This window comes from Schistocerca piceifrons, chromosome 2 (genome assembly GCF_021461385.2).
Source record: "Schistocerca piceifrons isolate TAMUIC-IGC-003096 chromosome 2, iqSchPice1.1, whole genome shotgun sequence".
NCBI lineage: Eukaryota > Metazoa > Arthropoda > Insecta > Orthoptera > Acrididae > Schistocerca > Schistocerca piceifrons.
The window spans coordinates 736,077,358-736,089,642 of NC_060139.1; the positions used below are offsets into that span (position 1 = coordinate 736,077,358).

The 12,285-nt window shown below is 36.6% G+C and overlaps 1 protein-coding gene across 1 annotated transcript in view; it reads left to right on the forward strand.

The window, feature by feature from the left end:
- The window catches only part of LOC124775806 (general transcription factor 3C polypeptide 1), a 354,943-nt gene that overhangs the window by 278,885 nt on the left and 63,773 nt on the right, over positions 1-12,285 (forward strand). The window contains 1 exon segment of the mRNA XM_047250637.1: positions 5,278-5,467. Coding sequence (XP_047106593.1) covers positions 5,278-5,467 — 190 coding nt within the window.

Here is a 12,285-nt window from a genome sequence, read left to right on the forward strand (position 1 = left end):
CCACTAGAAGAAGTCTACTAGTGTCTTGCATTGTTCTATCCTGTACACCACAAACTTAGCCAAATGATACATAACTGCACTCACCCATCAAAGTAAATCATTATCTATAATTATATTCCTAACACACTTCCAAAACGGTAAAGATGGAAATAACAGTAAAACTGTTGTATAGTACATTTCATTGAAGAACTATGATGCAGCTCATTTTCCTCTCCTGTGCAAATTTTGTCATCTCAAGAGTAGCGCTTCCACATATAATTCTCAATTATTTGTTATATATATTCTAAGTTCTGTCTGTTCTTAAAAATGTTTCTTCTGTAGCTCCCTCTAGTGCCACGCAAGTTATTCCCTGATGTCTTAACACAGATCCCATCATTGTGCCTCTTCTTGAATTTAATATTTTCCACATATTCCTTTCCTTGCTGATTCTGCAGAAAATCTCTTTCATTTTTTATTTTGTCAGTACACTTAATATTCAGCATCCTCCTGTAAAAACACATCTCAAACTATTCTTTTATGGTTTTCCCACAGTTCATAGTTCCCTCCTATACAATTGCCCTCCGGCTGTGCACTTTCAGAAATTTCTTTCACAAATGAAGGCTGATGTTTGATGCTAGTAGACTTCTTCTAGTGGGGAATGCTCTCTTTGCATGCACTGGTCTGCTCCTTACATTGTCTTCGCTTTGTCTGCCATGTATTATTGTGCTTCGAAGTTAGCAAAATTCTTTCACTTCATCTGCTACATGGTCCCCAATTTCAGTGCTAAGTTTGTTGATAATAGCATTTCTATTGCTCCTTAATGCTTTTATGTTTCTTTGGTTTACCCTTAGTCAATCCTCTGTTCTCATTAAACTGGTAATTTCTTTCAAAAGGTCCTGTAATTCTTCCTCATGTCCACAGATGATAGCAGTGTCATCAGTGAATCTTATTGTTTATATACATTCATCCTGGATGATGCTGTATCACTTAAATGCAGGGGCCAGTTAAGTGTCTCACTCACTACATTAAAATACACTAAACCACACAAATCTTCATGTGCTGTTTCAGAAACTTGTCAAAAATATGCTGAGGTTTCCATTTTCGTGGATGTTATGCACTTAGAAACAACAGGGGGGAAAGTGCATAGGAATATCTTGCAGAAGTTAATGTTTTTATAATATTCTTGAGCAGTTGTGATACAGTCCTCTTCTGCAGGCAATGTCTACCTGTATCTCAGAATTAAACAAGAGCATATTGGTTACATACAGGCCACCTAAGATGCATGTGTCAACCATGTATGTCACATCTCTCACACACAATTTAAGAAGTGAGGGTAACAACTCATTAGATAGTTGATGTAGATGTCCATTTGGGATGAGATATCACTACGGAAGGGGAAAAGGAATGCAAATAACAAAAGGGGCAGGTAAGTATGGGTAAACAGTATAAAGGAATATTGAAGGTGAAACTGGATGGTATTTGATGAGGAAAAAGAGACAAACATGAAGTGAACACATGAAATACCCCATCAGTCCAAAAAGTTTCATGATTGGATTAATGAAAAATAAAAAACTTAAGATGCTGGTTTTAATGTATTGGGTGTTTTACATAGTCTCAGTCCACTGGATGGAAAGAGTGAGTATTAAAAGAGTATTGGAAAGGGTTGGTGAGAGAAGATGTCTGCTGACGGCTGTAAGAGAAAGGAAAAAGAACTGGTTGGAACATTAATTGAGAAGGGAGTGCTTACTGGCTGATGCTTTGGAAGGATTGGTTTGTGGGAGAAGACTGAGAGGAAGAAGGAGATACAAGATGATAGACAACATAAAGGGAAGAGAAATTTATGCAGACCTGAAGAGGATGGCAGAAGACCAGACAACCTGGTGAATTACCATGGGAAAACCTGCCTTTTGGCAGAACACTGATGATGATGATGATGATGATGATGATGTTGAGTCCACTTTGGTATACAACACACAAAACTTTCACACAGTAATGTGAATTTGCAGAAAATTCCTTCTTTGGGATTTTGCTTAGCTCGCATGTCACGTTCACACCTTCTTTGATCTTGGTGTTGTTGTTTTGTTGTACATTCATACCAATAACACCAAGTTTTGTGATCTGTGTAGATTTTTTCCATGAAAAAATTTTATGCGTTTTTCATTTCAGTCAAGTTCCAGCAGGTGTCCATGCTATGTGTTTTTGTTTGGGCTCAAGGTGTGCAGGACGAACTTTGAACAAATTTCTCTCTTCTTCAAAACAGTTCTGGAGACTGTCTTGAACAGTTAATTTAGAGATGTTCAGTTTGGTGCTCCATTGCAATTTGTGACTCAACAGTGTTGACACACTAAAGCCACATGCCTAGTACTTAACATTGCCTGTTCACATTTGTTGTTTACAGTTGTTAGTTCAGTTGTCACTGCACTGATGTTGTTTACATACCAGGAATAAAATCAGTCGTGGAACTTATTGGATGGACAGTGTAGATGTGGGACATGGAGCAGTGAATACGTTATATGGTTGCAGAAGGATCTGTGGATAACAATTCAAGTCTTTGTTACATGAGAATACCGGAGAAAATTGCACTGTGGATTGTAAAATGGATTTGTGGTGTAAGGATATTTGTTGGCAAGTTTTCACTTGCTAAGGATGTACCATATGTAGGGGCCTATTGCAATGTCTGATGCAGGGTAGTATACAGATCTAGAACACCAATTGGACTTGAGACATGCAAAACTGAAGCTCAACAGTTTTCTTTGTAAAAATTGTGGTTTGTTCATGCAGCAGTAGGTCTATTTCGTATAGAACTGGATATCCCAGAAAAAAGCATCTGCTTTCTGTAAGGTATCAAGCCAGACTGTAGCATATTATGTTACAATCAATCGAGAAGAAAGAAGTATATGAATGCAACAAAATAACGATTTCGGAAGAATTTAACAAGAAAGAAGAAATGGTCATTGTTGTTGACACTGGATCTTGATGAAGGTAAAAGCCCAATTGAGGCCAACAAAACTATTGTCCAGTGCCTAGGGACCGGACAATCTGTCAAAGACAAAATCAAGCACCACATTGCCTGTCTCAAAAGCAGCGAAGTGCTGCAGGAGACTCAGTCATTACAAAACAGTGGAATTTTGCCTCTGAAGAATCAATAGAAATCTTGCAACAGCAGCTAAAAGAAATTAAATTGAGGAAACCTTACCGATAGCCTGGAAAATAGCCCATTTCATTCATTGCATTAGGAAGGCACCATGGAAAACATAAACAACTACATAGAAATATCCCTGCTACCAGAAACCTACAAAATTCTCTCACTTGCCATCCTGGAGTGCTTAGAAGCCAAAGTCAAACATCAAATGTGGAAATACTAAGGAGGTTTCAGCAATCCACCTTACATAAAATGGTATACTTGTGCTATAAGTTACTGGTCTTCTAAGGGGAAAGACAATATTAAAATAATGGTCCACAGTATCAGTAAATATTTTTGCTTTCTTATTAGTATCATCCTCATTGAATGCATCCTTCCAGGATTCATGATATAGTATAAATCTAATAAATTCTAAATTCTTGGAATCATTAATTAAAAGCCTGTATGTAGTTTTTGGCTTGTCAGAGGAGACACAGCAAGACAACTATAATTTTATCAAGATCACCTAGTGATCAAACAATCCAGTCAACATATTTTCAACATTTAATAATGGAGTGAAAGAATTATAAATAAAAATGGTGTCAATAAGGTTACTGGAGATAGCAGTTATTCTAGAGGGTTTACTGACAATACCTTCCATATTAAATGTAGCCACAAGGTCTAGTGAATTTAGTAATAAATGGAAAAATTAACAGTTAATAGTTTTGTTTCCTTCTGAACTGTGCACATGCAGGACATGTTCCAGATTTCTTAAAAACTCTGAAAGAGTGCCATCAAGAAATATGTATGCATAAATAATGATTTCTTTATTATGAAGATATGATCGGTTTTGTTTAATTTGTGGAAATTAACCATGTTTTTGACAAGAGGTAGGCAGACACCACCTCTTTTACGTAACTGACTATACCTAATGCCAGTAGTAAATTTGATAACTTAGAAATTAGCAGTTCTTCATCCTTGAACCATTCCTCACTGATATGGATCAGATGTACATTGCAAATAACAGTTGATCAGAAGACTTCTAAATCAAAAAATTTCTTTCTTACAGAATGAATATTCTGATAGTAAATATTTTTTTTAATCGTTTTGTTGCTCCATGTTCTTAGGGATTTTTTATCAATGCACTTTCTGTTACTGCACTAGGTACGACAATGGTAGTCACTTGAAGATCTTTCTTAACACCGTGCAAAAGTTTATTAATTTTCTACCTTGACTATACGCTGGGAAGAGGATGCCAACCATTTTGTTTATTGATTTCTGCTTTATATTCTGATAAACATTTATATCCATGTCACCAAAACTTTTATGAAGTTCATTGTTTTCCGTGCATTAATTATTACTGTCAGTTGAAGGCGGGACATCGACATTTTTTTCTACAACTGAGACGTGTTTTGCAAAATATGATAGCAATTTAGATCCAGCAATCCTACCTCTGTAATTTACCTTCTCACACACAGACATTTTATGCTTTTGTCCTTAATTATCGCACATGATTTGTGAAACTCCATTCGTAACTTCAGGTTTTCATTTTGTCAATTGATAACACAATTTCTTAAGCCATTCACCAGTTTCTGTAAGCTTCATAAGCACTCATTAAGCTTTGACATTTCACTATCATAATTACTTGAAACATACAGCTATGTTTTTCCTGCAGAAACTTTACTCACTATAACATTTACAGCCATTGTGCCAAAGTTATAAATGAGTTACTGAGTTGGTGCAACAGTTTTATTACATCAGGACACATTTGTCTTCAGTCTGATGAAAAATATAAAGTATTTTCAGTTGTAAAGTTATTATACACCTACATCTATATCTGCACTGATACTCTTCAAACTGCTGTATGGTCAGTTGCAGTGGGTACATAATGTACAAGCCGTTAGAAATGTGTACGAGGAATTGAGTTGACATTCAGTGTCTGAGGAAATGAATGACAGTTTTAGACAAAAAAGACACTGTTGGTTGACATTGTTAATATTGCACATAGAGGTCATAAGACATCGACCTGTTAGTTCCGAGACTCTTTGTTGATAAATGCAAATGTGTTTTCTCTTGGGCCATTTCTGTTACTAAGTAATTTTAATTTCTTAAAACACAATACCTCTTTACACAGCATTACATTCTTTTGATTCTCAATACTGATCATTCTTTTCCAGCTATCGACACATATTACAAACAAGTTATCAATACTCAATATTCCATCAGTCATTCACCATGTCATTGAGTTTGGAGAACTGGCATACATCAAATGACTGGGAAAGTAATCCTGAGGACAGAGGTCTGAAACTGATGGTAACTGATGGTGGATCAACTGCAGCTTTAGTGGAACTGTTCTGTAAAGGAGTGGTAAGAAAGTTTTTGTAAAAAATGAAACTATCAATGCTACAGTATGCCCCTGATTCTGCTTCATCCAGGTATTAAAAAGAAATATGAAGTAATACATTATCATGTGGCTAAACGGAATGTGAACTATACCAAACATTTAAGAACATAATTTCGGCAGATCCATAGATCACTGTTTCACAAAATAATTATATCTTGGGTACCTAATACCCCACAAAGGGGGAAAATACTTTCTTTCTTTAGCATTTCAAAATGTGTTGGGACATACGTTATCTCAGTTGTAAGTTGTATACATATGTTCAGTTCTTGTCTTCTCTGATAGGCTTTGCTGCTTTCCTTTCCCATAATATCAACTGAGAATTTCATCAGAGTTGGGCAGGAAAAATAGTAGGTGAATGTGGATACTGGGGAAGGATTGAAAGAAGAAACAACCTGGTAGAATTTTGCACAGAGCATCATTTAATCATCACTAACACTTGATTTAAGAATCATAAAAGAAGGTTGTGTACATGGAAGAGCCCTGGAGACACCAGAAGGTTTCAGTTTGATTATATAATGGTAAGACAGAGATTTAGGAGCCAGATTTTAAATTGTCAGACATTTCCAGGCACAGATGTGTACTCTGACCACAACTTGATGGTTTTGAACTTTTGATTAAAACTTAAGGAATTGGAAAAAGATAGGAAATTAAGGAGATGGAACATGGATAAGTTGAAAGAACCAGAGGTTGTTGAGAGTTTCAGAGGGATTAATAGACAACGGTTGACTAGAACAAAGAACAGGGGAAAGGAACACAGTAGAAGACAAATGGGTAGCTTTAAGAGATGAAATAGCGAATGCAGCAGAGGATCAGATAGTTAAAAAGACAAGGCCTAGTAGAAGTCCTTCAATAACACAGGTGATAGTGAATTTAATTGATGAAGGAAGAAAATATAAAAATGCACCAAATGAAGCAGGTGAAAGGGAGTACAAATGTTTAAAAAATGAGACAGAAAGTGCAAAATGGCTTAGCAGGAATGACTAGAGGACAAATGTAAGGATTTAGAAGATTATTTCACTAGGGGGCAAGGTAGATGCCACCTACAGGAAAATTAAAGAAACCTATGGGGAAAAGGGAAGCAGCTGTATGAATATCAAGAGCTCAGATGGGAAACCATTACTAACAAAAGAAGGAAAAACTGAAAGGTGGAAGGAGTATATAAAGGGTCTAAACTAGAAGGCTATATTATAGAAAGGGAATTGGAGGTAGATGAAGATGAGGTGGGAGATATGATAGTACGAGAAGAATTTGATAGAGCTCTGAAAGATATAAGTTGAAACAAAGCCCCGAGAGTTGACAATATTCCATTAGAGCTCTACTGATAGCCTTGGGAGAGCCAGCCATGACAAGACTCTTCCATCTTCTGTGCTAGATGTATGAGACAGACAAAATACCCTCAAACTTTAAGAAGAATGTAATAATTCCAGTTCCAAAGAAAACAGTTGCTGACAGGTGTGAAAATTACCAAACCATCAGTTTAACAAGTCATTGTTCCAAAATACTGACATGAATTCCTCACAGAAGAATGGAAAAACTAGAAGAAGCCAACCTCAGCGAAGATCAGTTTCGATTTCAGAGAAATGTTGGAAGACGTGAGGCAATGCTGGCCCTATTACTTACCTTAGAAGATAGGTTAAGGAAAGGCAAACCTACATTTATATCATTTGTAGACTTAGAAAAAGCTTTTGACAGTGTTCATTGGAATATTCTCTTTGAAAGTATTAAGGTAGCAGGGTTAAAATACAGGATGTAAAAGGCTATTTACAACTTGTACTGAAATCAGATGGTAGTTACAATAGTTGAGGGGCATGAAAAGGAAGCAGTGGTTGAGAATGGGGTGAGACAAGGTTGTAAAATATCCACAATGTTATTTAATGTGTACATTGAACAAGCAGTAAAGGAAACCAAAGAAAAATTTTGAGTAGGAATTAAAGTTCAGAGAAAAGAAATAAAAGCCCTTAGGTTTGCTGATGATACTGCAATTCTGTCAGAGACAGCAAAGGACTTGGAAGAGCAGTTGAATGCAATGGACATTGTCTTGAAAGGTGGATATAAGATGAACATAAACAAAAGCAAGACAAGGATAATGGAGTGTAGTTGAATTAACTCAGGTGATGCTAAGGGAATTAGATTAGGAAGCCAGACACTTAAAAATTAGTAGATGAGTTTTGCTATTTGTGCAGCAAAATAACTGACGATGTTCAAATTATAGAGGATGTAAAATGTGGATTGGCAATGGCAAGAAAAGCATTTGCCAAGAAGAGAAATGTGTTAACATTGAGTATAGATTTAAGTGTTAGAAAGTCTCTTCTGAAAGTATTTGTGTGGAGTGTAGTCATGTATGTAAGTGAATCATGGACAGTAAACATTTAAGAAGAGAAGAGAAGCTTTTGAAATATAGTGTGACAGAAGAATGCTGGCAATTAGATGGGTAGATCACACAACTAATGAGGAGGTACTGAACAAAACTGAACGACAAGAAATTTGTGGCACAACTTGACCAAAAGAAGGAACTGGTTGATAGGACACATTCTTAGGCCTCAAGGGATCACCAGTTTAATATTGAAGAGAAGAGAATGTATTGGGGGGGGGGGGGGAGGGGAATCATAGAGGGAGACCAACAATGATTACAGCAAGCAGTTCCAGAAAGAGATTAAGAGGCTCAGACAGGATAGAGGAGCATGGAGAGCTACATCAAACAAGTCTCAGGACTGAAGGCCACAACAACAACAGGGCAGGTTTCTGTGTAGGTTCTCAGTTCTGACTTTTATGTGTTAGTATCAAATCTACTATGCAATGCAAATGAACATAGTACTCAAAAAGACAAAAGAAAATCTGTTTACAGAAAATCAATTAATTACTTTAGGGAAAATATAATTTGCATTCCCATGTATTGTTGTATCTCTGGTGGACTGGCTCAACAGAGAATTACTTCTGTTTCGTTGGTATTATGTATAATAACAATATTAATATAACCAACTTCAAACTCTATGGTAGGACATCAGTGATCTTATTTATTTATTTATTTATTTAGTGTTCCTTAGATCCAGGTAAAGAGTCAATCAAAAGGATATGAAATGCGTGAAACTGTTTATAGTTCAAGTAAAACTTACATAAATACAATAAAAGATATATACAATGTAAATAACATATCAGTTAAAGAATCTTATGTATACAATTAACAACAAAAAATTGTGTTACACAATCTAAGGATGAGTGACATAAACAGGAAGCAAAGTTAAGCTAAATATTGCAGTAAATAAACACATTAATACCAAAAACCAAATTTTCACATGTCTATTATAGCACTCAAAATAAATTTAATTAAATCTAGTTATAAAAAAAAACATGAAAGCATGGAAGAGACCTGGAGACACCAGAAGGTTTCAGAATGATTATATCATGGTAAAACAGAGATTTCAGAATCAGATTAAAGTTGTAAAACATTTCCAGGGTCAGATGTGAACTCGTACCACAGTTTATAATTTATGAACCATTGATTAAAACTGAAGAAATTGCAAAAAGTGTAGAAAGTTAAGGAGATGGGACTTGGGTAAGTTGAAGAAACCAGAGGTTGTTGAGAGTTTCCGAGAGTTTCAGCGGGAGCAGTAGGCAATGGTTGACTAAAACAGGGGAAACAAATATAATATAAGAAAATGGGTAGCTTTGAAAAATGAAATAGTGAAAATGGCAAAAGATCAAATAAGTAAACACACACACACACACACACACACACACACACGCACACACACAGTCTCTGGCAGCTAAAGCCAGATTCTGATCTGGCTTCAGTTGCCAGAGTTTGTGGTCATGTGTGTAAGTTGCATTTGAATGTGTGTGTGTGTGTGGGGGGGGGGGGGGGCTGAGTAGTGACTATTCTTTTCATAATATTGTTGCTTTCCCCCCTATATTTTCCATTATTTGATTTGGATACCAGAGGAGATATTGAATCTATTTGATGAAAGCAGAAAATATAAAAATGCAGCAAATGAAGTAGGTAAAAGGGAATACAAACATCTACATATTCAGATTGACAGGAAGTACAAAACAGCTAAGTAGGAATGGTGAGACGACTAATGTAAGGATATAGAAGGATGTATAACTAGTCCAAAAATTACTGCCTATAAGAAAATTAAAGAGACCTTTGGATAAAAGAGAGACAGCTGTATAAAAATCGATAGCTCAGATGTAACACCAGTACTAAGCAAAGAAGGGAAATCTGAAAGGTGGAAGTATAATATAGAGGGGCTGTACAAAGGAAATGAAACTGAAGGCAATGTTATAGAAAGGGAAGAGGAAGTAAATGAAGATGATATGGGAGATATGATGCTGCAAGAAGAATTTGACAGAGCAATTGAAGACCTAAGTCGAACAAGGCTCCTTTAAGATGACATTCCATCAGGACAAAGCTACTCCATATGGTATCCAAGATGTTATGAGACAAACGAAATACCCTCAGACTTGGGGTGCTGACAGATGTGAATATTACCGAACTATCCATTTAATAAGTCATGTTTGCAAAATAATTACACGAATTGTTTAGGGAAGAATGGGAAAACTAGTAGAAGCCTACCTTTGGGAAGATCAGTTTGGATTCCTGAGAAATGTAGGAACTTGCAAGGTACTACTGACCATATGACTTATCTTAGAAGACAGCTTAAGGAAAGGCTTTTAACAATGTCGACTTGAATACACTCTTTGAAATGCTGACGGTAGCAGGAGTAAAATACAGGAAGCAAAAGACAATTTACTGCTTATGCAGAAACCAGGCGGCAAGTGTAAGAGTCGAGTTGCTTGAAAGTGAAGTTGTGGTTGAGAAGGGAGAGAGACAGGGTTGAAGCCCAATGCCAATAGTATTCAATCTGTGCCTTGAATAAGCAGTACAGGAATCCAAAGAAAAATTTGGAGTAGGAATTAAATTTCAGGAAAAAGAAATTAGGTTTACCGATGACATTGCAATTCTCTCAGAGACAGGAAAGACCTTGGAAGGGCAGTTGAATAGAATGGACAGTGTCTTGAAAGGAAGGTATAATATGAGCATCAGCAAAAGCAAAACAAGAGTAAGGGAATGTAACTGAATTAAATTAGGTGATACTGGGGGAATCAGATTAGGAAAAAAAGTAGTGGATGAGTTTTGCTATTTGGGGAGCAAAGTAACTGATGATGGCTGAAATAGAGAAGATATAAAATGTAGTGTCAGTGGCAGGAAAAGCGTTTCTGAAGAAGAGAAATTTGTTAACACTGAATATACAGGGTGTTTATAAATGAGTATTGGGTTTCTAACGGTTTATAATGTTCATTATATTAAACTTACAGTTATAAATGAGATGTCAAATGAAAGAGCAACTCCCACAGTTTTATCAAGAACCTTACAAATCATCAGTGTGAGCACCATTTGTCACACGACACACATCAAGTCTATAGCCGAGATCTTCCCAAATGTTGATAAGTGTGTCTTCAGTTAATGTAGCGACAGCTGCTTCAATCCGGTTTCTTAATTCAGGGAAGTCTGCTGGTAGCAGAGGCACGATCCTTGATGAAGCCCCAAAGGAAAAAATCGCATGGCGTTAGGTCGGGTGAACGTGGAGGCCATGCAAAGCAAGCCCTGTCATTGGGCCCCTTGCGGCCTATCGAGCGCTTGGGTGCAGTGAAGTTCAACCAGTCACGTACTTCACTATGCCAATGAGGTGGCACACCATGCGCACTGGTGCCTAACACAACTGTTTGAGTTGCTCTTTCATTTTACATAACATTTATAACTGTAAATTTAATGTAATAAATATTATAAAGCATTAAAACCCCGATATTCGCTCATAAACACCCTGTATAAGGGCATGCTGAAAAGTTATGCCTCTGTATTTTTTATGTGAAAATGCTTAAAACTTCTTTAAATGAAACAAACTTTATTAACATACTACATCTTTATTCTTCATGTCTACACATTGATTTCTCAATGTAGTCACCCTGGCAATGGACACATTCTCCCAGCAACAGCCCAGCTTGTTATAGCATCACTGTAGAACATTTGACTTTGTTGATGGAGCCACAACCTCACCTCTGCTTGTACTGCTTCATCATTATCATGATGAAGTCCTAAAAGGTGTTCCTTAAGTTATGGAAACAGGTGAAAATCAGATGATGGAGGACGGTGAACCCCAGGAATCAGGTTGTTGCAGATGTTGCAGCGCTTGTGTGTTTGTGGTCTGGCATTGTCATGCTGAAAGAAAGGGTGCTGCATGTGTGGATGAACTGTTCGTATTCATGCTTTCAGTTTTCTAAGGGACTACAGCACACTGTTTCTTACACACCGACATAGTTACATTATACACGGTCATGCTACATGCTACAGTTTGGAGCCCTCTAGCAGCAGGTGGTTGCAACTTGTGTCAGTGAAGCAGAAAAGTAAATAAACTAATGTGCATGACATGCACAATATTAAGATTGGAACATAAAAATTTGGAGGGATTACTTTTCAGCACACTCCCATAGATGTAAGTGATAGGAAGTCTTTGCTGAAGGAATTTGTCTGTAGTTTAGCCATGTATGGAAATGAAATGTGGATGATAAACAGTTTAGACAAGAAGAGAATAGAAGCTATTTGAGATGTGGATCTACAGAAGAATGCTGGAGATAAGGTCATTAGATCATGTAACTAGCTAGGGTATACTGAATATAATTGAGGAGAAAAGAAATTTATGTCACAAATTTACAAAAAGGAGAGATTGGTCAATATGACACATTCCGAGACCTCAAAAGAACACCAATTTAGTATTGGGGGGAA